The sequence below is a fragment of the Primulina tabacum genome, chromosome 13 (genome assembly GCF_025594145.1).
Source record: "Primulina tabacum isolate GXHZ01 chromosome 13, ASM2559414v2, whole genome shotgun sequence".
Taxonomy (NCBI): Eukaryota; Viridiplantae; Streptophyta; class Magnoliopsida; order Lamiales; family Gesneriaceae; genus Primulina; species Primulina tabacum.
Window position 1 is genome coordinate 7,951,095 of NC_134562.1, and position 26,496 is coordinate 7,977,590.

General features: G+C 36.9%; 2 protein-coding genes and 1 non-coding gene across 3 annotated transcripts; 1 reads left to right on the top strand and 2 right to left on the bottom strand.

Annotated features, from left to right (window-relative positions):
- Window positions 1–658: 658 nt before the first annotated feature.
- Window positions 659–13,702, bottom strand: LOC142523273 (nuclear pore complex protein NUP155). Its single transcript, XM_075627010.1, is given in 14 exon segments — window positions 659–1,182; window positions 1,327–1,655; window positions 1,802–2,020; window positions 2,886–2,993; window positions 2,995–3,238; window positions 4,005–4,210; window positions 4,387–4,789; window positions 4,886–5,133; window positions 5,320–5,532; window positions 5,614–7,279; window positions 7,487–7,749; window positions 10,316–10,442; window positions 11,344–11,513; window positions 13,287–13,702. Coding segments are annotated over 14 exon segments (4,476 nt in total). The 5' UTR covers window positions 13,449–13,702; the 3' UTR covers window positions 659–1,064.
- A 7,480-nt stretch (window positions 13,703–21,182) lies between these two features.
- On the bottom strand, window positions 21,183–23,144 carry LOC142521833 (uncharacterized). Its single transcript, XM_075625008.1, has 5 exons — window positions 22,767–23,144; window positions 22,355–22,412; window positions 22,182–22,252; window positions 22,005–22,064; window positions 21,183–21,719 (listed from the first exon to the last, which is right to left on the bottom strand). The coding sequence occupies exons 1-5, from the start codon at window positions 23,142–23,144 to the stop codon at window positions 21,183–21,185; spliced, it is 1,104 nt and encodes a 367-aa protein (XP_075481123.1).
- A 2,647-nt stretch (window positions 23,145–25,791) lies between these two features.
- LOC142523550 (small nucleolar RNA R71) lies at window positions 25,792–25,897 on the top strand. The gene has a single exon (XR_012814741.1). It is a non-coding gene; the product is annotated as a small nucleolar RNA R71 (small nucleolar RNA).
- The last annotated feature ends 599 nt before the right edge of the window (window positions 25,898–26,496 follow it).

Consider the following 26,496-nt stretch of genomic DNA (forward strand, 5'->3'; position numbering starts at 1 on the left):
AATTAATTTTTATTATTGCATGCAAGTAATTATTTATTGTAGGCGTTCCAGATAAAGGCACTACATTTAGGTTGTATTAGAGCATACAAAGATTTTTGGAACAGAGATATTGTTTGGAATTTAGAACTTTCCTTTAGTTTCCTTCAAGATAACAGTAGAAGGAAACCATAGTAAATGTAGCAATCATGATTAGCGTTGGACATGAACATCACGAGGAGGATTTTGCGGCAAGGATGCCCAAGAAGTCAGCTGGATATATTGGACCTCCACCTTTGGCACGAAGAGAAATTGCCAAGGAAGCAATGCTCTGGATTGATAAGATGGAAAAGTGTTTTGTTGTGTTTGGCTATGGAGACGGAAAAAAGCTCTTAGTTGCCGATCCACTCTTGCGAGATAAAATTGGATAATGGCTGTAGTCCACCAATGTTAAGTTAATGTACATTTTTTTTATGTCGAAAATGCAGCTCAAAATTTTTATTTTAACAATCAAAATATTGCTTAAATATTGTTAAAACACTCGTATGATTTCAACACATTGAAGCCCATGCAACGCCCTTGCATTCTGAATGAGGGTGAAAGAATCAATGACTTCACCATCATGTAACCTTTATTGTAAGCCCTAATCGACTGAATGATTGAAAGAGATCAGGAATGAAAATAATCAAAATCATCACAACGTTCCATTTAACTGGTTCCACAACATAATATCTTGTATGATGATTGGGGCGTGACGATACGGGTTTGCCATCTACATCCCCGCAACCATACCCGCTCTGATCCCCACTTTTTCGGGTTCGAGGAACCAATTCACAGCATAATTGACTAATTAAACTGAAACTACATTCCACATGAGGTTATCAAATGTACCCGGTTTCTGAAGTAAGCAGTAGTGAAACGGTTCTGAATTTTCTTTCCGCCCGCTTATCTTCCCGAATTGTGCTGACACATGATGTAATTGAAGAGGATACTCTAATTTATATGATGTAATTACAGAGGAAAAGACACTGTTATGGAAAGGGCCGTTTCAGCACACACTATTTTCACATAATCCTGTAAAAAAAAGCTCAAAACCGATCAGGAGGGAAAGGGCTCGCGAGTGATTCTTCGAGCTCCTGGAAACCACGGTAAACAGCCTCTGTTTGATTTTGTGGAAGGGCCAACCTCCGCACCTCGGTCATATACCTGTTATTTTAATGATATAAGTGTTACATGAATCAAAGGATAAAAAAAACTCACAAGTGCATTCTGAAATCCCCGACATTTAAAAAAAAAAAAAAAAACAGAGAGAACAATTGAAAGGTAGTACAGCTTGGAAGAAAAACAAACCTATTTGCCGCACTGCTGATTTTATCATGAATCCCTTGATTTCTTAATGTAGTTTGCCCCATTGAAAATGGTCCCCCAAGAATCAAAGAAGCTCCAACAGCACTTGTGCCCATTTTCTGTGCAAGAATCGACATTGCCCACTCGCGAAGAAGAACGAGAACAGACCTAAGAAGGCGTAACCTTAAAATTGGAGATGGTAGAATAGCTCCATTCGATAAAACCTGATCATAAGTATTCAATACAGGCTCTATTGCACCCTTGCAAGCAGCAAGAAGAGCCCTGGCTATATCTTCATCTCCGACGAGTTCAACCCCTGAAACCACACGCTCCTACAGAGATTAAGAAAAAAGGTTAGCATATTAGATGCTGAAATTTTGCCAAAGCTACGAGCATATAATAATTGTCTTAAAATTACAAGTAAAAAATCAATCACACAGAATACACAGAATGAAACAGCTAAGAATAACATTTTTACCTGTGCAGCTTTCTCAAGGTGAAGACACAGTGTATCTAATGGTAAGATAGCTCCATCGTAAGGGAAAACATGGGAACCAGCCCTCTTCAGCACAGCACAAGCTTCAGCAATGCCACCTCTTGAAAGAGCTTGATCAATGAGCCTAGCCCAGGTTTCTCTGACAATGCTGCTATCGGCATCACCAGAATAGCTTGCAAAATACAGCATTTCAAGACAAATCTGGAATCAATGCACATCATAAATATGAGAGGTAACAAACAGAGATATGACTTGATGCACGGTAGAATTTATATCCAGCAGTATCTAGCAGAGATACTTAATCAGAAAACTGATAAAGTGTCTAGTACAAAGCAAACAAATACACAAACCTAAATATGGCAGTGTGTATAGCAGAAAAAGAGAATTAATTTTGAAATAATAATGAGATATCACACAGACCAAGCAACAGAATAAAAAAGAACGAGCCTATTTTCTTTTCCTTTCTTTCACCTATAGAAATCCCACTTCTCCACATTTCTTCTAGAACTCGAATAAGAAACTCACTTTTTTATCCTGGTTCAACTCTCAGCAATCTCATATTTCTACAATTGTGATACCCAACGACCAGTTCCTTGACCTACTTTAAACTTTGCATTCTATGAGACCAAAGTTTAGGGAAACCAATTAAAACAAATTAACAGCAAAAACAGCCTAATGCATAAGAAAGTAAGATGATAAGCAGATGCCTTTGTTATCTAGGTGATTGTGCCGTGGAACCTAGGACATTATCAAAATCCCTGAGCAATTCTATAAGTCAAACAAAAAGTTCACAAATAGAAAGACTGAGGAGGACAATACCTAGAAGGAAATGCTGCATGCTTTCCAGCTAGAACACAAAAAAATGAAAACTTGCCTAACAAATAGATATAGTTTGTCTCATACAAAACAGTCAACCTTCGCCGACATTCTAACATAATGAGAGGCCTAGTTCATAATTTCACAATGGAGCCTCATTAGTTTATGGAGTTTTACAGTGATGCTCAAGATATGAAGGATGATTGAAACAATGGTAATTCCTTCACAGCAGTAAACGTGAATTACAAACCTCCCAGAGTTCAAATGGCACAGCAAACTCATTATATAATTGAGTGATGGTCTTTAAATCCACTGATAACTCTTTTGCCTTTTCTCGCACGGAAAGCACAAAAGCAGCAGTCACTGGGCGGATCATTAGCAGGCGATGAACCATTCATGTCGAATTCAGATGTGCTAGGAGAAGCCTCCAACCTTGAAGCCAGCACCTCCAATTCATCTTTAACCTTTATCTGAAATTGAAGAACAGCGAGCTTGCCTTCAAGTAAGTCAAGAAGCCCATTGTCAATAACACCCCGGACAGAAATGTTGTCTGTCTCATAGGCACTCTTTGCCTGCAGAACAGCATTACTCAGGTATTGACGCCTAACATCAAAACAACCTGACTGTTAGAAGGAATCAGATGAATTATCAACTGAACCAAGACAAGGTCCAATCAACAGAAAATAATAACCATGTGCATGTTAAAGACGTAGGAATGTGAAGAACTGAAGTTCTTGTCTTTAAAATGGGACATCAACCATTAAGAACAAGGTAAATATACAGAACAAAACATGGAGAAAGAGTGGCAAAGTCGAACCTATAAAGACCTGATCGATGGAATAAATAAACAAAACTGGATAGTTAACAATCAATACCTTTTGTTTTGGACTAACTTAATAGTTATAAACTTATAGTTCAAAATGAACACATAATCTCCTTTGTGGCGTCACTGGATTATTTATTACCACCACAAAGATAAGTTGATGACTGTGAGCTGGTAGTTGATACATTCAAGTTTCAAAACAACATTCAAGTCTAATTGACAGGCAATTTTTATCGATATAAGGTGGCCAAGCAACCGATCCCTTTTAGTAGGAGAGTAAATTGAAACAGCATTGCATATATCTTTTGCATATTAATAACAGGCAATGCTGTATGTGGTAGTAAATGGTCAGGACATTTCAATCACAAAAATCACATGCAGCAACGTGTTGATAATGCTGGGGATCCAGCTCCGCATATGCACATGATAGTAACCTCTCATCATACAAATTCTAACTTATACCGACAAATCTTCAAGCAACTTGCATCTGGTACTCATTTTGGTCATTTATCCATGCAACAAATGAATTTAGGCAAGAGTGAGAACCTTTGTTCAAGAGTTGGTGTATCGCCCACTTCACTGGATCGTCTTTCCGCCAGCCTCACTAATATTTGAGCAGAAAATACATGCTGCTGCTTTGACACATAATAACGTGCAAGAAGCTCAAAGTATTTTATCTGATTAGATCGTATAGGAACTCTTGAATGACCCGTTTGCGGAATCAATGATAAAATAGAGGAGACAGTCCGAACCTTTAACAAAATTACGAGACTGGTTAATGGAAGGGAAGATTATACTCATTGAAATAGATTACAAACTCCTAAGTGAGAAAAACAATGGCCATCCAAAACAAGAGTATTGATAATGATTTCAAGAAAGATTGAAGTTCAATAATCACAAATAAATAGGGGTGGGTGGGTTATCTAACCTCATCACGTCCTGCATTTTGCAAAAACTGCACCAAGTCTGGACCACCATATTCTAATAACTCATCTTCAAGGCCTATGTCGATCAATGTTTGATACAAGTACTCATGGAAAATTTTATCAGAGGATTGAACGCCGAGTTGAATGATTTGACATATGTACTTTTTGCGAGAGGCCAGATCAAGAACAGATTGAGAAAAATTCCTGGTTGACGATCCAAATTCCTTTTCTGAAGCTTCATCTTTAAGAGAATGCAAAGCAGCAGTGACAATCTCATAACACTGCAATCGTTGAGCTAGGGCATGTTCCCGGATCCCTGAATCTACTTGATCATTTAAAGCATCACCGGCCGGATCAAGAGTCAGGGCCTTTTGCAATGGTAATCGAACCACGGCTTCATAGAATCTGCAATTGCACTACTGTTTTATGCTTGAATCATGATAGCCTAATAAAACATGGCATAAATAGAAAATTTTGAAAAAAAGGTCCAACATAACAAACCTCAAATCTTCAAATCGTTTGCATACAGTATATAAATCCGCAGACTCTGGAATTTTACTTAAATTGTTGAAGGCCTCCCTTGCAAGATTTTCCCGTTCTTCTGTGTCAGGAGTCGCAGCAGCTCTCTCGAGGCATTCAACCGCTAAGTAGAACTTGTAGTCAGTTTCTTTGTAGTAGCTTGGACAACCATCCCTCAGTCTATTACTAACATCATCCACCGTTCCCCTGCCACTAGGACCAGTGTAATGCTGGAGAAATTGAGGAGGCTTTGATATGAGAGATGTGTATATATGGAGCTTTATATGTTGAATAAAAGAAAGACGGATGATACAAAGAGAGATTAAATGATGGAAAGGGAGATGGTGATCATGGTCATAATCTTGATCTCAAAGTTCAGAGTATAACAAATGATTGTGCAACAAATATCTTAGTACCTCCATTAGACCAGAAATAAGCCTTGTTGCCAATCGATCTCCATCCTCCGAACAAACTAAATTGTAGAACGTCAACTGAACTAAAGCCTGCTTAGTATTTGTATCAAAACTCTGAACCAAGCGTGCTACAATGTGCTGTGAAAGTAATTGAAGAAGAAATAAAGCTTCAGCGCATCTAAGAAGCAACTGCCTTACACACTCCATCGCTCTCACCTGCGAGACGACCAAACAAATTATCAATGGTATAGTATACGCTCACACAGTCACTTGACAGGACAAAAATCTTGTATTTACCTCCATGGCAGCCAGTTCCCCAGAACTATAGGGAAGCCGCTGCCTTTTATTCAATGATCCACTCCCACCAGAGCCAGCATTCTGAGAATATGAACCAAATAAGTTCCGAACCATACTTCGGTCACCAGCACCCAGATCAGATCCAGTACCGATTAAAATTGAAGCACTTATATCTCCTAGACCAGCAACACAACCATAGAGCCCCCGCCTTTGATTCTTTCTGGACCTTAAGAACTTCTCTAGAGAGCGAATTTTGTCTTCAAGGACATGCATTGCCCCAACAGAGAGTCTGCAAGCTACAATCCCATCTTCAGGCATAGCATCTGAAGATCCCGAGCCACCTTTGATGATGAAAACAGGAAGGTCCCACAATGGTAACAATAACCTTGATGAGCACAAGCATAGGCCTTCATGAGCACCTGAAAATACAGGCTCAGCCTCTTGAACAACCTGCCCCATGATGAAACCACTAGCTGCAGTTCTAGTGTTGGATAATGCACCACTTCCTTCGAGTTGTGGCATTCCAACAAGTCTAGGGTCCTCGAATGCTTCAGCTGCTTTCTCAGAGGCAACATTGCTAACAAGGGTATCAGTGTAGACAATCCTTGCAGCGAGCATCAAGCACATTGCAGCTGACTCTCCAGCACCAAAACGATTGAAGAAATTCTCTAGTAATGATCTCGGTGAGCTAGATTCCAGCAATCTCCTCAGGATATCAATTGGTCTGTTGAAAACTACTTCCATCATGCCCATGGTACTGAAAATAACTATTTTCCTTCTTGGTAAAATATGCTGGCTAAACAGATCTCCTCTTGCCCATAAATTAACTGAAGTCTTTTCAAAAGATTCCCATGAGTTATGAAATTTACACAATTCTAATCCTGAATACAGTGACTGTATAATTGATGCAGTTTCTGGCAGGGGAAAAACATCTGCAACAAAAAGCATTCGGCCTTCTAAAGGTAAAGATGACACTGATTCTCTAAGTGCACGAGAACCTCTTTCCCCTGCTCCCAAGGTGGCGGATGAAGCAGACTGCATGCAGGGATCCCTGTTCACAATTAGAAGTGATGAAGCTGCAGATGGGGATGAATCAGAAAGGACGAGAATTCCGGAAGAATAAAATGTTGATTCAATCTTCAGAGATAGATCATCACTCTGAGATCTTCCAGCAAGAGATAACGCCCCAAGGGAAAGGCTGCCTCCCACACCTATGGGAGGTGAAGGCCGGGTAGTTTCAACTTTTAAGCAGCTTGTTCTTTGGTGATTGGTTCCAAGCCCACCCAAACCGCCAACAGCACTATTAGTTCCACCAGATGCAGTAGAAAGGTACATCCTCCGACCATCTGACAGAATAGCAACTAGATGCAACCACTTTGATTCCAAAGTAGATAAAGGAGAAATGCAAACTATAGTTGATTTGGTGGATCGAGATGGAGCTCTTGTCCCTGCATGTTGTCTGCCACTGTGATGAGAGTCCCTCTGAGTGATTAAATTTCTTTCTTCAGCCACCTTCTTGAATGGACCATCTCCATTTGGTCCAAGAGAGAATACTTGTATTTTCATATCTTCTGTACGTGCATATAAAGCATGCCTCTCGGAATCAAGTACCATTTCAACAATTGGGTCAGCCGCTCCAAATTTAAACACATTAGGGACAACCCACCTGAAAAAATAAAAAATATATGCAAATTAAGAAATGCTAGATAAGCAAGAGATTAAATTTCAGGTAAAAATTAAAACATGAAGGATCATGATAAGAATCATTTTACACCATGGCAAGTTCAGAAAAATGCTAGCTAGAAAACTCTGGAGGAAACAAGATTTTACTGAACACGATCACAAGCCAAACGTAAAAAATGAGAAAAATTACCTCGAGATGACACTTCCAATGCCAGAAGTTAAGCAAATTTTACGACAGCGTTTGTGCCAACCTGAACCAGTTGTATATTGCATTTCATAAATGTGGCCATCACGCCCAGCAAGAAATATATGACCCTTATTGGTGCAAGTGATGCAGGTCATTGTCACTCCATCTGATGGAATAGAGTATTCTGGCAATGGTTGAAGCGAAATCTCTGCATAAGGATCAGTACCGTCACCTTTTGCAGAACAACATACTCCTACAAGAATCAGCTGATTGACACAGAGAGCATCAGTAAAAAGAAAGTAAAAGAAACCCTTTATTTTTTAAAGCAAGGGAATGAGGAAATAACAAGTAAGAAGACATCATATCTCAGTGTTCTAAATGGCGGTCGAGGCTACCGCCCCGCCTACGCATGAGGCAGCTGTTTTAGGCGGCCCAAGCTATACGGCGGTCGAGGCGGGTGGAGTCGGCGAGCAAGCAAGCCAGGCGGGCCAGGTGAAGCAGTTAACATTTTTAAGTTGTAATCAACAAATTTTAAAAATCTAATTAAAGTCAACTAATTTTAAAACTCAAAACTCTAGCTATTTAAATCACACCCCATTTTCATTTTTTTAACTTTTAATTCTCACTCCTCACTATCCCCATTAGAGAACTTGACGAAAATTTAGATACATCGTAGGAGGAGAATGAAGAAGATGTTGATTGAGTCCGATGATGAGAGGATTATGAATGTAGTTGATGGTGCATATGTAGATGATTTGAAAGATTAATTATGTTTTGTCTAGTACTTGTTCTAATGACGGATTGAAACTTTTAAATTTAAACTTAGTTTTTTAGTAAGGTAATTATATTACTTTGTTAACATAATAGCATTAATATAATGATGAATCTTTATTAATTATCTTGTTCATTTGCATTTATATATTTATTTGTATATTACTAGATGATATTATATTGTATGAAACTTCTTTAATTTAAACATTATTTAATTACAAATCTTACATAAAAAATGATGACTATTTGTGATTATATTGCATGATTTTATATGATTATCTATAAAAAAATTACTTAAAAAAATTTAACCGCATAGGCATCGCCTGGGCACCTCCTAGGCGGTCGAGGCGGTAGGCCCCACCACGGCCTCCTGTCATTTACAACATTGTCATATCTCTGTGAATAAACAGGGACACACGGTAATAAAGCAACTAGCCAAGAATAAAAACATGCATCATATGATGAAACTCGGAAATTCCCATATCCAATTAGCCTCAATTAGTTTTTCCCTATTTTTTAATTTCCAATCATTATTTACCATTAAAAAAATTAAAATTTGCAAAATACTTTCCATATTCAACCATAATACATACGCAGATATCACAGAACCTAGGCACAAGGTGCAAGACGAGGCAGGTATATTAATGAAGTGAGGAGCCATGAAATACTATATATTAAAATCTTAGCATGTAAGGGCCCAAATTTTGTTTCAGTGCCTCGGAAATTCAAAAATGGAAATAACGAACATGTCTGCAGTCAGGAGATAAGTCATCAAAATGGTGTGATGTCTGAAATGCTAATTGTTTAATGGACAGGGTAAGCAATTGGGAGCTCAGCCATCTGCAAAGTAGTCTGGCGATCGGCTAGATTCATGTAGAAAACTTGAAACCTTGAAAACTGGAGAAGGCAAGAGAAACGATATGGATTGTCTAAAAATGCCGAGGCAGTTAAGGATGGCCCAAATTGCGAGAAGGCAAAGACAGTCCAAACAGCAAAATGCAATAAACAGTAGGGACAAATACAAAAATGTAAGAGTGCAAGCTTTGCCAATAATTCACGCCACAAAGCATGTGCACCAAATTTATAAAATCATAATCGTTAACATATTGTGAAAGCTGTGTTTGAATTTTATGAGATTGTGCAGAAGCATAAAATAATAGAACTATTGATATGCCAGATTTTATTTTCTAAAATTTAAGGGATTTATAATGTAATTATGATAAGACACTGCAATAATAAATAAGGGATCTCAAGTAGAATTTAAGACAATAAATTCAGTCTTAAAATTTCAAAATAATATAAATGGTCTGTAAGTAGCATTGTTCTATGGTCTTGGTGAGCTAAGGAGTAGAATTGCAGAGAGAAGTTCGGTTTAGTCCAGAATCTAAAATTACGTCTAAACATTTTGAATATATTCTAAAGATTTTTAAGCGAATAATTCAAGAATTTATTGTAAAATTCTTTATAAAATCATGTTCTTTTTTGATAAGAGCCATGAAGCTCTATTCTGACTGAGAAATACTTGAATAAATATTTTATTTAAGCCCCATTTAAGTATGAAGCAATGTTTTAACCATATTTTTGTTAAGAATATTCCAAGCCCTAAAACATTAAATTGGCGTAGTGTTGACTGTTGACAAGACCAACTACCCAAATGACATTACAAGACAAAAAAGGTTGAAAAGTTTAGGCTTCACTTGGTCTTACTTGCACCTTTTCTCGTCTAAAAATTCTTGAAATCTTCAACTTTGCATTAATGAAGCTCAAAGTTCAAAACAAAGCAAGGGAAAAATAGGTGGGGCCCTGATGGAAAGATTGATTCCATGTAAGAAATGAACAAAAAAGAAAAGGAAGAAAATTCTCTTGCATTTGAAAAAATTCAAGAATACACATATTCAGGGTTGAATGGCATCATCACGAGAAAGTTTTGAAAGCTATGTTACGAAAAATTGTAAAAATTGTAGCATTCATAAAACCATATTACTAATGATCAAGGGCAGAACAAAGCCCGGCCGGGGATTGGCCATCACATCATTGATAAATGTGGAGAAAATTAACTACCTCAACAGGAGTTGCCAAAACTAGTAATTGTTGAATGGATTCAACAAAAATGCCAGACTTGGTTTTGGTCAGACCAACAGCGCATATAGCTTGTTCATCCCCACTATATTCTGGACATTGACCGTCCCTGCATGCAAAACTGAGATGAAACATGGGTGGAAAAAATGCTTGGTACGGAATAGTAGTAGTCAAACAGAAATGCGAGACAAATACTCGCTGGGGAACATTCAGCAGCTCTACGCCAGGTCCATGCCATACAAATGTCTCCATATCAGTTAATGATATGGATTTGTGATGTCATTTAAACTATTAAACCTAATTTCTTATGCAAGTATAGGATCACGTCAGTAATAAAATTCAGTAATTGTATTCAAAATCCATATCTCCTTTAGTAATCAGACTCCAACGCTGGAAACCTAAACCCAGAGTCCCAGCCCAACTTGGATGATTTCATATCGCTGATATGGCTCCACCATCGCTTTTTCTTTTTCTCCTGCTAAGAAACATAAAATTTTGAATTTGTCCCCTAAAACTTTTTATTTCCATATTCCACAAAACCGACATTCTGCACGTAGAAATTTCACCCTAGCAAAAATATTGGCTCCACAATGGATCCTTATCAGTAATATTATTTTAATGCAATACATAAAAACTAGAAATATTCTAACAGGGAATGAAAATGATTTCATACCAGTTCTAACAAAAAAATAAATCACCCGCTTCAGTTTGGCTAACCTTTAATTCTTACACTCCTTTTCCATGCAAGAAAAACACATGCCATTACCCCTCACTATAACCTCAATTCCATAGAATATTCTGAGACTACGAAATCTCTCTTATTTTGATGACAGCATGTAATACAACAAATTTTGCAGAAAAATTAGTTTTACATAAATCCAATGAAGATAACATCGTGAAACTTTTATAATTCTTTATGGGTCAACAACTGTTTATTCACCACAATAAGTGGTTGTGAACAAGTCTAGATGTCTATCTGTCATAAGATCCAACGACTGCACAACACTCACCACTTATCAAAACGCCAAAGGAATATAGAATTGTCCACCGATGCCCATGCCCGCCGTATTTCTGGAAATATTCCACATAAAGCTGTTCCCTCTCCACCGGCTGCATTGTATCTCTCAATCAGCACCGGAGGCAGCTCCCAAGTGTCCACAACTTCAACTAAAGGGGGCCACTAAAATCAAAGCGTGGAAGCTTAAAAGCCAATAATTTCCAAATAAAGAAAACCTATTTAGCAAAACATAGTAAGATTGCTCAATTTGACCCACAACATGCAAAAAAAGAAAAAAAAAACAGACAAGATTAACAATGTACATGATAATGTATATGAAATTTCAATGATGGGAATGAAATTAGTAACTAGAAAAGTTATCATAGAGCCTAGGCACAACTCACAAGGAGATGCGAGCTCTTTATTGAGGCGAAGCGCCCTAGAATTATTTGCTAAAATATCAATATCTAAATAAAATATCATCACATACAATTGGGCATGTATTTTACAAATTATTAAATGATAATAAAACATTCATAGTATATAAGTGAAAATGCATGTTTTTCATGTCGCAATTCATTATGAACCTACAATCTTTGCATAAAGACACGCTTAAAAGTGGCTTGGAGCCTTTAAAGCACACCAAGACTTGGGCTTCATGGTTAAACTTGCTCCATTCAAGGGCCGCGCCTTACCTTGTGTTGAGGAGCAAAGATAAGAACCTCGATGAGCCTTGAGCCTAGGCAAACGCCTTGTAGGCTTTTGATAACTATGTTTATTACCATTTGTCTTACAATATTCATCATAGGCAGACCTTTCAAAAACATTCACAAACAATGCAAATCAACAGCACTAATGTCATCAAAAAAAAACTTAAGAAGTAAACCATACTTATTGTTACTTTTAGTTCATTTTTGGTTTTATCAAGGACTTCAAACACAAAAAGAAACCCCTTCCCCATCTCCAACGTTCTTCTATTCTGCCAAAACCTAAATTTTAAGCCACCACTTTATCCATAATGCATCCTTTTTCACACTTCACATGTGGCCCACCTTCAAGTTTCCACCACAAGTCTCCATCGCTACAAACCCAGATATATGGGTCCTAGATAACCAATTTTATTTTATTGAGCCCAAATATTTTAGAAAATGTTACTTGGAGAAGGAGAAAGAGAGAAGCGAGAAATCAGAAATATATAAGATTATAGTTAGTTGGGAGAGGGGGTATTCTAGCAGATTGTTGTGCGGCTAGCCTTGTTCTAGGGTATGGAGAGAGAAGTGTCTTTCTTGAAAAGAATATAATAATTGGCTGGGTGTTGCACTCAGATTAGTGTAACTTTGATGCTCTGAGTATTCACAACTTTATATATATCAGTTTATATTCTCTATATTTTGTCTTGTGGTCGTATCACCACCACAAACCTTAATCACTGTTAGATAAACAGCATTCTTCATGCAAAAACCTAATAGTTAAGCCACTGCTTCATCCATTAATGGCATCCTTATTCACAGTAGCACACTCTCAAGTCTCCACCACATACCTAAGTCACATTTATATAGACAGCAAAATAAACATAACATTTGCTTTGCTTTTTCTTTCAACAATATTCCTCCAACTAAACTCAAAATAAAATCAAAGTGAAAAACTTTATAACTTAGACCACACTCTGCTCGAACACAAGATAAACAATTTTCTTTGTCTCAGAAGTTTAGCTGTAACTGCACATTCTTTGTCTTCTTATGAAAACCAAACACCATTTTTCCAACATTTTCATCAATTGATTCTCCATCCAATTAATATTCACAAAAAAATAAAATCAAACTAAATAAACTCCAAAAAAGTACCACAAACGCAACTATACAACAGAATCTCATAAATATCTAACTATCCCCGCATAAACCTTTCACGAAAGTATTCTAATCAGTAGTTTCTTTAACAATCTTACAGTACACATACCTCACGTGGGTGAGTGGAATAAGGATGACTAATGTATCTAGAAGCTTCCAGGGCTTCTTCCAGATCCATCTGCCCAGCCACCTCCCTTCCAATCCTATCGCTGACCACTAAGCCGGCATTTGTGACGTCGCGCATCACAATTCCGTTTCCCCATGCTGCCATCTTGAGTTGGATAGAATTGAACTTTGTTTCTTCAAAGGCCTCAAGAAATTCTGAATTTCGAGGGAAGAAACGGTAGATATTGAAATTTAAAAATAAGAAGAAGAAATTACAAGCCTATAGTTGATAATACATCGAAATTAAGAATCTTGACCCGCGAGAATTTGGGGTTTTTGGGCAGAAAAGGCTTTTGGACGGCAAGTAATTCTAGGGTTTTAATAGGGACTCCGGCGGGTAATTAAGGCTTTTGGACGGCAAGTAATTCTAGGGTTTTAATAGGGACTCCGGCGGGTAAATTCAGCCAAAATTTTCAAACACTTTTTATTTTTGTATTTCTTTATATTTTATATATTATGGCCCATTTCTTTGTTTAAAAAATTGTTTATTTTCTTTTAAAAAACCAAAAGAAAAAGAAAGTCAGTCAAATAGCCAACTCGCACTCGGTTTTTAATTTCTACAAGTAAATCTATGCGTATGTGTTGTTAATATCAGTTGGTTTTTAATATATAAAATATTTTTCTTAAACATGGCAATGTTTCGGGTTTGACTCGAATCTGAACCGGACTCGGCCCGTGATCAACGTACTGATTAAATGAGTCAGCGGATTTGACCTAGAATCGTGACAGTAACCTCCCATATGTGTGCCGGTTACGGAGTTCGGATCTAAGCACCATCGACCCACCGAGTTGGTAAAAAAAATTAAATTATTTTAAAAAAAATAAAATGGATGAAAGTTGATAGTGGTCATATTTACATGTTTGTTTTTCAGTTTATTTTGAATGAGTTTCTGTGTGTCGAGTCATATTTAGTTTATTTGAGTATTATATTAGGCATATGGTCGCTCCTAATGATTGGTGGTGGTATTTTAGGTGAAAAAGATGGATTTTACATGAATTTGGACGAAGTGGTTGAGCTAGGGCGGTCGAGAAAGAAGAAATTTGAAAGTTGAGGCAGTGAAGCTCGAGCTAGCGCGGTAACTTTTCTCGCCCTAGCGCACTTGAAGGATTTTGAAAGAGCTGAAACAGAGTTATTCGTGTTAGAGAGGTATCTTTTATCGCCCAACGCGCTCTAGAGGAGTTCAAATGTGCGGATATAGTTAAGTTTAAGCTGGACGCTGATTTCCAACTGCCCCAGCGCGACTCGATATGAAAAAAATTTAGTGGACGATTTCATTCCCTTTTTGGATGGATTTTTGGAGGCTAATAGGGTTGAATACCTTAGTGTACACGAGTCATTCATCATACTAGAAAAAAAAACTTTCATTGAAGAGTAGACGCGAGCATGAGAAAAGCCCGGAGTCGAGGAGGCAAGCGAAGAACTCGGTTTTTTTTACGCAGTATTTTCTTTCTTCATCATTTTTTTAGTTTTCTAGTTGTTGGAACATTTATGTTTTAGTGTTAACAAATGATTTAAGGCAAATATGATCTAAGCTAAACTGAATAAGGCTAACTAAGTCATCTGAATTGAACAGAACTGATTATGTCTATAAGCTAAACTGGTTTGTCTAAACTCCTAGTCAAGCAAAACTGACTCGTACCTAAACTGAATTATATCAAACACTTTTTATCAAGTTGTCAGTTTTAAGATAATTATTCATTTTTAAGGAAATCAGTTTACACCGGATTTACTGATTATTGGATAAGTTTTTCATTACTTTTCTGATGCAGTCAAATCCCACCGCACTATATTTTGTAAGGATGTAAGAGAAAGATGATCAAGGGCGGAGCCACCCTTGGGCTAGGGTGGGCTCCAGCCCCACTTTTTTTTTTTTTTTGAAAAAAAAATTAGTATTTTAAAATTTTAAATTATTTTCAGCCTCATATTAAAAATAGAACAATTTATCAATTTTATTTTTTTTTTATTTTTTTAGTCTCATGTTTAAAAACTAAAAATAAGACAACTCTCATAAATCATAATTCATTAATGTATATTGGTTGGTTTATTGTCATATGTTTTGAAGTTATGCGAATTTGAGATAAAAATTCGACGATTCTAAAATTATGTCAAATATTTAGTTGTGATTATTCGAGTTGCAATAATATTGTCTTATGATGTATATGAATTTTCGAGTTTCAATTGTCACCATAAAAATCTATTGTTGCATATTTTTAGAATAATAATCAATTGGTTGAAATGTTTGATGATTATTGATGTGCAATTATTGTTGAACTTGTTTTGTGATTTTTCTATTTATAATACTCGAAAAATTGAATAAGTATGAAATTTGAAAAATAATTCTTTGTTGTAAATTTTTGGGAATATTGAATATTTCTAGTTAAATAACTCAGGGAATGAAGAAAATAAAAACTGTCAAGTTATTTTTAAACCAAAAGAGTACATATCAACAAATAACAAGCAAACATCAATTACAATCTAATAGTGAACAAAATATCAGTTTCAATCAGAATAATAGACCGAAATGAATTAATTTGAAAATTCAGTTTGGTGTTGAGGTGCAATAATTGTCCCTATTAGGTAGAGCGGTCGAACTACGACGTTTGAGATGATGTACGATTCAAAATAATTGAGTTGCACCATTACCACCAGCTATAACTTTTGGTAAAGCGGCAAGCGTCTGATCCTACATTTGGTTTATTTGAAAGTTCGGTTTAAATTTTTTAAAATATAGGTTAGTTCCGTTCGATTTCAATTTTTAATATAAAACTTGAATTAACCTAACAAATTGAACTTTTATAAATAAAATTAATATTATTAAATTTTCTAATAAAGTTTATAAGGATATAAATATTAAAATTTCGAATAAAATTTATTGGACAATAGAACTATACTTAAAAATATTTTTGTAATAAATAAAATTTAAATTGATTTAATCTAATTTTTATATTGGACTTTTTTTAATTTAAAACATGATTATTTAAAAAAATTATAAAATTTCGGTTAATTGTGTTACTGACCGAAATAATTGATTTTTTCGATTTGATTTGTTATATATTTATAATAAAATTTGTCGAAAAAAAGTTCAGTTAATTCGATTTTAGAAAATTCGGTTCGATTTTAATCGAACCTATTACTGTCTAATACAAGATGGAGCCATCCCCAGGTACTCATGAATCCTGGCTCCGCCCCTGATGATGATCTGGAAAAGGGTACACGTAACTCACATCAGCTTACAAGAAGCAGCTAGCCCATATTTTGGGGAACACTTCTGTAAGGTCCAAAACTAAGACGACGTAATCCAACTGCATGCGAATCTAGGGAAAATGAATAATAACTAATCAATAGATTTTAATTGCTAAATTGATTATGTGATATGTTTATATGATGTTTTAATAGTTTTTCTACTTATATGCATTAAAATATATTTTTAAGAGTTATTCGAGTTGCGATCGAAGAACGGAGACCGATGGCTGAAAAATAGAAAATAATTTTATTAAATAATTATTTTTAATTATTTAAAATATGGTTGGTGTTTTTTCTTATTTTGAAAATAAGGAGTTTTGAGGTGATTTTATACACCGGAATATAAGTTTTATCGGTGTTGGAATTCAACAAAAATATGAATGTTTTGGCAACCCGGCTAATAATTTCACAAACGTTATTAAACAAAATATTTTAATTAAGCATTAATAGGCTAAATTGGGCCTAATTAACCTTGCTAATGGGCCTAAGCTATTGTTAGTATTCTAATTACTATTTAAAATACAAAACAACCCCACAATTGTATCATAACTCATGCCCCTTCCCCCAACAAATTAACAAGGACTCTTTCCACTCAATCTCACGACACACACCATCATATCAAGGGCAAAGCTTCGAAAATTGTCAAGGGTTTCAAGCCAAGATCTTCTCGTAATCGTTCTTCGATTCGTCAACGTATAATCGTGCATTCAAAGGCACGCCATCCTTTACACATCCATCACACCATAGTATTTGTATGATCATGAATTGCATGAAAACAAGTTGCACCTTTGAAGATTTTCGTTTATGCATCATATGTGAATTTTTAAGGCATGTATTTGATCCAAAAACATGTTTATTATGTTGTTAAGGGGATGCCATGATTAGGGTATCAATCAAGGGTTGTTTCACATGATTTAAAGGGTCCTAGAACATGCACAACACGCTACACACACGGAAGAACAAAGCCTGAACCACATCTCGGCTGTTGTAATACAAGGGCTCGGGTTCAAGGTTGTTTGTTGCTTGGCTTGGTCACGGATGGGATCAGGGCTGGATATGGTCACGTAGGGGTCAGGGATGGAGTCCTAGCCACGCTAGGACTCGAGTTGAGGGGCTGGGGAGGAGTCCTAGCAAGCTAGGACTCCACCCGAGAAGCTTCAAGCTTGTGCGCATGGGTGCAGCCGCGCAGGGAGGGATAGATGGCTCGGACAGGGAGCTTGGGCTGGGCTAGGTCAAGTTCTTAGGGTCCTAGGAGGGTGCACGAGGGTCTGGGCTCGGGGGTGGTTCAGTGGCTAGAGTCCTAGGCGCGATTGTAGAGTGCTTGGTCCAAGGGAGTCTCTCGGCCGTGCATGCATCTGTTTTAGTGATTTCGGTTCGAGCTTGGGGTCGAGTCCTAAGGGTTCCAAGGGTCCAGTAGGGTCCATAGGGAGTATGGTTCTAATATGGCCCAACATGGCTCGATGAAAAATGCATATGGCTCGAGGTTAACACTTAAGGTTCGGTTAGGGTTTTCTTTCCTTGTATTAATTCGAAACATGGCTCACGGGGGTCGAGTCATGGTTCACGAGGGCTAAAATAAAATAAAAAGTCTAAATTTTTAATTTGGAAATTTATATTAAAGTTTGAATTAATTCGGGATTAAAACGCATTAAAAACGAATAATTAAGGAATAATTGAAAAGTCTAGAATTTAGGCTAAATAAAATTGCGATAAATTTAATTTAAGCTTAAATAATTATTTGGGATATTTTAGAGTCAATGAAATTAAGAAAAAGTCAAATTCGAGTATTTTTACGTCTAGGGGTAAAACGGTAATTTTACACCCGGAAATTAGTAAACGTCATGACAGTGTCTTGAATGTTGTTTTATATGTTAAAATATTTATTTTAAATGTTTATGGATTTTTATGATTTAATATGAACATTTAAAAGATATGTTGCATGCTTGGTTTAAAAGAAAAAATGTTATATGCATGTTTAATTTTTATTAAGTAATGATAATATGAAATGTTGAAGGAAGTGAAGTAATTGTGACTAATACGATGATATGTTAATACGTAGGTCAAGGCTCATTTGACGGGTGAGAGTGTCGCTGATGTCCCCGTCGCTCAGTATTGTAATTACATGTAGATGGCTTCATCGCCCAATATGAATACGAATACGAAGTCACAATTAAAGATCTCGATTCAACGAAAATGAATATGAACATGTTTAATATGAATATGGATATGAATATGAATTTGTTTACGATGAATACGAATATGTTGTTATGAAAACGTTTATGAAAATGTTTATGTTTAAGTTTATGTATCATTAAGAAAATGTTATTTTACGTACAAGTATTTTCACTGTTGCATGTGTTCTGTATATGTATTACTTGTTATCAAGATTATGGTGTGTTGAGTCTTTAGACTCGCTAGATGTGATTGATGCAGATGATTATGATAATAGTGTTAAGGAAGGTCTTGATGATTGACTTTGCTGGACTGAAGATACACATAACCCGAGAACCAGCGCTTCTAGTTTTCCGCACTAATTTATGATTTATGATTTTAAGTTATGTTAAAGATATTTTATGACTCTTATTATGATTATGAGTGGTTTTTGAGAGGTTGTTAGTTTAAGCAATTTTGCTAATTTAGGATATGCAAACGATTGACGGTTTAATTATTTAAACTATTTTCCTTTGGGTTTTTAAATGTTAGTGAGTTGTTTATTTTTAAAATGGTGCAATGTATTTTTAAAGTGTATATATAAAAGCACTTTCAATTATATATATGTATATATTCCAATCGGCCGAATTGTGAGAAGTTTAAAAAAAATTAGTACTTTTTAAGAAAACGAGTAGTGGACGTTTCAGTTGGTATCAGAGCAATGTTCTTGTAAAGGGTTGTGCCACCATCAGTGCCGGGAAGCTCAGTCATCAAACCTCAAATTTGTAATTAAAAATGCTTTATATGATTTATATGATGCTACATGCATGATTACATGAATTATATGTTTATGTCACATGTTTAATAGCTTTATGAGAATATGTGTTTTATATGCTTAAAATTTATAAAATGAATTAGGATATGTTGCATGATTAGAAAACTTAGATTTAAATGCATGTTGATTATATTAGAATTTGGAAAACGTTCAGATATAATGCCTCCTAGACGCGCACCTAGTACTGATAGGTGATCGAGCTAAACTTTCACTGTAAAACCCTTGGTCCAAATTAATAATATTTAAGCTCGAAATAATCGCAAGTTCACGATGTTAAGTTATAATATAATGTACTAGAGTACGAGTATCGTTCCACTAGAGACTGTATTTTTCAATTATTATTTTCAGTTATTAAATCTTTAACAACGAAATTTTGATGATTGTTTTCTACTACTACAATTAAATAAAAATTCAAAGATAAAATTTAAGAATTAAATGATGAGATATATAGTTTAGAATGGTTAATTAAGATTCAATTAAAAAATGAATTTGATGGGAATTTCGGTTCACCTACCCCTCGTTATTTACTTAATTCGTTCGATAGTGATCTACGCTTCCGACAGGATTTCCTATTCAATTGAACACGCTCTCTCGAGCTATGTCAAACTAATTCTACTCAGTGAAGTAATTAAATTTCTTTAATTATTTATCAAAGGTGAATCACATATCGTTCTATGGAATCCCCTAGCTTTCGCCCTACCGGACTATGACTATCGGCGCGTATCCGACTTCATATTTCTATGTAAATTGTAACTCCACGGACTATGCTACTCGTTCCTATCACAAGCTATTCTCTCGAACTCAGTCGCGATATAAAATTTGTTATTAAAGTTACCTACGCTCTAACAACACGATAACACAATAACATAATCAAGAATAAATCAAAAATCGAAATATGAATTAACCAAATCAGTTTCGGGGTAGGATCCCCTTTAATCCCAACAAAAATGTAAGTTAGCTACTTGAATTCATAGTAAAAATGAACACAATGTTTAAACGGTAAATTCTAAATAAGAAATAATAGTCGTGACGGAAAATGCGAAGAACGGTGCCCGGGAATCGCGAAATCTCCAATCCACGCCCTTGCTCCAAGATTTTCTTCTTCGTCAAACTCCTTGGCTGCTGAATAATCTCCCAATTTTCGTGCCTAGGGTTCCTTCTTGTAGCCTCCCCTTTTCCATGTTGAACATAACTCAAAATTGGAACTTTCCTTCTTTTTTTTTCTCGCGCTGAGGAGGTCAAGTTTGACCGCCCGAGCGCGATGTCTTCTGTCCTGTTGGTGTCTTCCGCAGCCTCTCGCGTTGGGGTGGTCATATTTTACCGCCCTAGCACGATGCCCACTGTCCCCAGCGTGCCAGGGAGTCGCGCTGGGGCGGTAGAGTTATGCCGCCCTAGCGCAAGCTCCTCGGATTTTTGAATTTTTTTTTCAAATAATTAGGTAAAATAAATAAAATAACAAAATCTAATTAAGTGAAAGATAAGGGGAAGAGAGGTAGTTCTTAATTTATACTCGAGAGCTTGACTGTCGGTCAGTTTTAGTTTGGATTGTCTTGGAACCGGGTGATTCCAAGTTGTGGCTCAATCGTTCTACCCATGTAGTTCTTCAGTCGCTAGGCATTGACCGTAAATTTTTCATCCTTTCCATCTTGCAGTTCTACAGCTCCTGATGGGTATACTTTAGAAATCACGAATGGACCAGACCATCGCGATTTCAATTTTCCGGGAAACAGTTGCAACTGGGAGTTGTAGAGTAGGACATTTTCGCCTTCCTTGAATTCTCTTTCGATGATTCGTCTGTCATGCGCCCTCTTTGTCTTCTCCTTGTATGATAAAGCGAGATCATATGCCAGATTGTGGAATTCTTCCAACTGGTCCAATTGAAGTAGACGTTGTTCACCTGCATCAGTAAAGTTAAAGTTTAGTGCTTTTGTGGCCCAGTATGCCCGATGCTCTAACTCTACAGGTAAATGAAATGCTTTACCAAACAGTAGCCTATATGGTGTATTGCTTATAGATGTTTTAAAAGCAGTCCTATATGCCCAAAGAGCATCATCTAACCTTACCGACCAGTTTGTCCGACTGACACCTACCAATTTTTCCAAAATCTGCTTGATCTCTCGGTAAGACACTTCCACTTGACCACTCGTCTGGGGGTGATAGAAGGTAGAGATCTTATGTGTGACACCATATTTGCTCGAAATTTTTTCAAATAATTTGTTGCAAAAATGGGTGACACCATCACTAATGATTGCTTGTGGTGTTCCAAATCATTTAAAAATATTTTTAAAATTTCAGGACCACCTAAGCATCATTAGTGACATATGCTTCTGCCTCTACCCACTTAGACACATAGTCAACTGCAACCAAAATATATTTTTTTGTGAATGAACTGGGAAACGGTCCCATGAAGTTATCTCACACACATCAAAAACCTCACACTCAATGATATTGTTAAATGGCATTTCATGACGATTAGAGATGTTACATATCCGCTGGCATTTATCACAAGCAAGCACATAAGAACAAGCATCCTTAAATAGGGTCGACCAATAGAAGCCACATTCAAGTACCTTAGATGTCGTCCTTGTTGGTCCAAAATGACTACCTACCTCACGGTCATGGCAATGGTTGAGAATTTGACCAAACTCTTCCTGTGCAACACACCTTCTAATCATGGAATCTGCACAAATCTTAAACAAAAATGGTTAATCCCAAAAATAATGCTTCACGTCAGAAAATGATTTCTTTCGTTGGTGAAATGATAGATTGGGTGGTGGTGTGCCTGTGACAAGAAAGTTAGCAAAGATTGCATACCAAGGACAGTGTTTCACCTCAAACAACTGCTCATCAGGAAACCAGTCATTAATGACATGATCTACAAAGTCAGTACTAATCAGCTCCAATCTAGACAAGTGATTCGATACCACATTCTCAACACCTTTCTTATCCTTTATTTCTAAATCAAATTCTTTTAACAATAAAATCCACCTAAGTAGGCGTGGCTTTGCATCTTTCTTAGCAAGTAAATATTTCAGTGCAGAATGGTCTAGGTAAACAATGACTTTGGACAAAACAAGATATGAATGAAACTTGTCAAAGGTGAATACTACTGCAAGTAATTCATTTTCAGTGGTTGCATAGTTCAATTGAGCCTCAGTTAAGGTTTTACTTGCGTAGTATATTGTATGAAATACCTTGTTTTGCCGCTGGCCAAGAACAGCACCAACCGCAATATCGCTGGCATCGCACATGACCTCGAAGGGTAGATCCCAATTCGGTGCTACCAAAACAGGAGCCGTCACCAAGCGCTCCTTTAAATACTCGTATGCCTGCAGACAGTAAGAGTTAAAATCAAACGGCACATCTTTCATAAGTAAAGAATATAGAGGTTTGGCAATATTTGAAAAATCTTTAATAAAACGCTGATAAAAACCTGTGTGGCCTAGAAAACTTCTAACTCCCTTTATGGATGTCGGAGGTGGTAAGTTCTTGATAACTTCTAATTTTATCTTATCCACCTCTATTCCATGCTCTGATATTTTGTACTCCAATACTATGCCTTCTTGTACCATAAAGTGACACTTTTCCCAATTCTACACCAAATTCGTCTCCTCACATCTCATCAATACTACCTTCAGATTCTACAAACATTAATCAAAAGAAGAGCCAAATATCGAGAATTCATCCATAAATATTTCAAGGAAAGTTGTATCATGTCATGAAATATAGCGGTCATGCATCGTTGAAAAGTGGCATGGGCATTACACAAACCAAAGAGCATCCATCTAAAAGCAAAAGTGTCATAAGGACAAGTGAAAGTGGTTTTCTCTAGGTCCTCGGGCGCAATCATGATTTGTTTATACCCTGAATATCCATCTAAAAAACAATAAAACTCATGACCCGCTAACCTCTCAAGCATTTGATCAATGAAGAGAAGTGGAAAGTGATCTTTACGGGTGGCATCATTCAATTTCCTATAATCAATGAACACACGCCATCCCGTAACTGTCCTAGTGGGTATTAATTCATTTTGTTCATTTGTAATAACAGTAATCCCACCCTTTTTCGGCACACATTGAACAGGACTCACCCATGCACTATCAGATATAGGATAGAAAATACCTGCATCAAGGAGTTTGATAGTTTCTGCTTTTAATACCTCTTGCATCTTAGGATTCAATCTTCTCTGAGGTTGCACAAGATGTGAGTAATTGTCTTCCATCAATATCTTGTGCATGCAGACTGATGGATTGATCCCTTTGATATTCGATACCTTCCATGCAAATGCACTTTTGTGCGCTTTCAAAACTTTCAGCAGTTTGCCCTCCATGACATCTGTTAAATCAGAAGAAATAATCACTGGAAGTTTATTATTCTCACCTACATAGACGTATTTCAGATGTGGAGGCAATGGCTTGAGCTCAAGAGTTGGTGGCTCTTCTATGCTTGATTTCTGAGGGGTCAAGTCTCCCCGATCCCTCAGGTCCTCTAATCTCATCCTTATCGGCCTCTTCCATGGATGGTTGGCATTAAGGTATGCCACTATTTCAGCTTTTTCTTCATCTAATTCATCTTATCTCAATTCAGTCTTGAGAGTGGCTTCCAAAGGGTCCTTAGTAGCATCCTGCAAATAGTTACACGCAAGCGAATCAAAAGTGTCAATTCTAAAACAACTATCAGAATGCAATGTGTGCTTAAGTGCATTAAAGACGTCAAAAGTAATCTCATGTTCCTCCAATCTCAATCTCAACTGCCCTTCTTACACATCAATTAGGGCCTTGCCAGTTGCAAGGAATGGCCTCCCCAATATCAACGGCATCTCTATGTCCTCCTCCATGTCAAGCACCACAAAATCTGCAGGAAAAATAAATTTGTCCACTTTCACTAGCGCATCCTCAATAACTCCTCGTGGATACTTGAACAGATCGGCCTGCTAGCTGTAAAGACATCCTCGTTGGCTTAGGTTCTCCCAATCCAAGTTTCCTAAACACAGAAAAAGGCATGAGGTTAATGCTTGCACCGAGATCACATAAGGCTTTATGAAAAACAACATCATCAATCATGCAAGTAATAAAAAAACTCCCTGGATCCTTAAATTTCGGTGGGATCTTGTTTTGCACCAAAGCAGAGCAATTTTCAGTTAGATTTACCGTCATGTGATCCTCCAATTTTCTCTTGTTTGCTAAAATGTCATTTAAAAATTTAGCATAACTAGGCATTTGCATCAAAGCATCGGCAAAAGGAATATTAATATGTAATTTTTTAAATACCTCAAGAAACTTACCGAATTGCGCATCAAGTTTTGCTTTTTTCAATGCTGCAGGGAAAGGAAGAGGTATAACAATTTTTTATTGTACAGTGGGTGCTGGTGTAGAGTTAGAAGACTTATCTTTGGAAGTCTCTGTCTATTCATCCGGTATTTGACATTTTTCCTTTTCTCTAGACTCTAAAATTTTCACGCTCTTCAACTCGATGGCCTTCACTTGCTCTTTTGGATTGGTCTTTGTGTTACTTGGAAAGGTATCCAGCTCTTCACTTGCTATCATCTTAGCTAACTGTCCAATCTGATTCTCTAGCCCTTTATCGATGCATCTTGGTTTTGGAGTCTAGTTTCATTGGACGAGATAAACTTAGACATCATTTGCTTCAAGTTAGACTTTTTTTCTCCAGGGGGGTCAGATCTATACATCGGTTGTTTCCCATACAGTTGTCCTCCATGTGGTCGATTCTGACTATTTTAACCACCCCATGAGAAGTTGGGATGTTATCTCCATCCAGGATTATATGTGTTCGAATACGGATCATTCTTTGGACGGTTTTGGACTCCCACTTGATTCACTAGTGCCTCTTCTTGCACATAAAAGGGATTGCCATCTTGACAGTCCTTCGCAAAGTGTTCACCTCCACAGTTATCACAAAATATCTCTTGAAGATGCATAGCCGTGCCATCCATATTCAAGTTGTCCAATTTCTTGTTCAAGACATCAAGTTGCGCAGTAATTGCAGAAAATTCAGTTACCTGTTGAACTCCTGCACTTCTCCGCTGGTTCTTCCTTTCAGATTGAGGATGATAGCTGCTAGCAGCCATTTCCTCCAACAACTTATATCCTTCTTCGGCAATCTTTCTCAATAGGTTTTCACAAGCAGCATCATCTATCATAGTACGATTAGGAGTAAGCAAGCCATAATAAAAGATTTGAACGACTAACCCAAATGGCCATTAATGATGTGGGCATCGTCGCAATAGATCTTTGAAACGCTCCCATGCCTCATATAAAGATTCTTACTCGAATTGAGCAAATGTGGTGATATCTGCCCGCAGCTTCATGGTCTTAGATGGAGGAAAGTATTTATAAGATTTTCTTTTGCCATGTCCTCCCATGTGGTGATCGAACCTACAGGAAAACAATTTAACCATGCTTTATCTTTGTCACGTAAGGAGAAAAGAAATAAACGCTACCTAACAGCATCATCAGAAATTCCATTAAATTTAAAAGTATCGCAAATTTCAAGAAATTCTGCGATGTGCGTGTTTGGGTCATCTAATACAGATCTTACAAACTGGACTGTATTATGAACTATCTGAATTATAGCTGGCTTGATTTCGAAGTGGTTTGCCCGCACAATAAGCCTCACAATGCTGGGGCATGCACCATCCAAAGAAGGCTGGGCATACTCTAGCATCAGTATGCGGCGTGGCACCTCAACATGTCTATCTTCATGGTTTTCCTCCTCATGCTCGTGCTCGTGCCTCTCCATCAGTTCCTTCAGTTTCTGCTGTTGTCTTTTTCTGCGGAAAGTTCTTTCAATTTCAGGGTCAACTGCTCAAGCTCCATGTCAAGTGACTTAGGCATGCACTGAAAAAGATATCTGGAATAGAATATGGAGTGTTAGGTCAAGAAAAATAAAAAAATGCTAAAGAAA

Coding starts and splice junctions, on each gene's coding strand:
- LOC142521833 (XM_075625008.1), bottom strand. CDS start 23,144: ATGGTACAAGAAGGCATAGTATTGGAGTACAAAATATCAGAGCATGGA. Junction 22,253..22,354: donor TGCTAACTTTCTTGTCACAG/GCACACCACCAC, acceptor AGATTTGTGCAG/ATTCCATGATTAGAAGGTGT. Junction 21,720..22,004: donor ACAATATCATTGAGTGTGAG/GTTTTTGATGTG, acceptor TATCACCCCCAG/ACGAGTGGTCAAGTGGAAGT.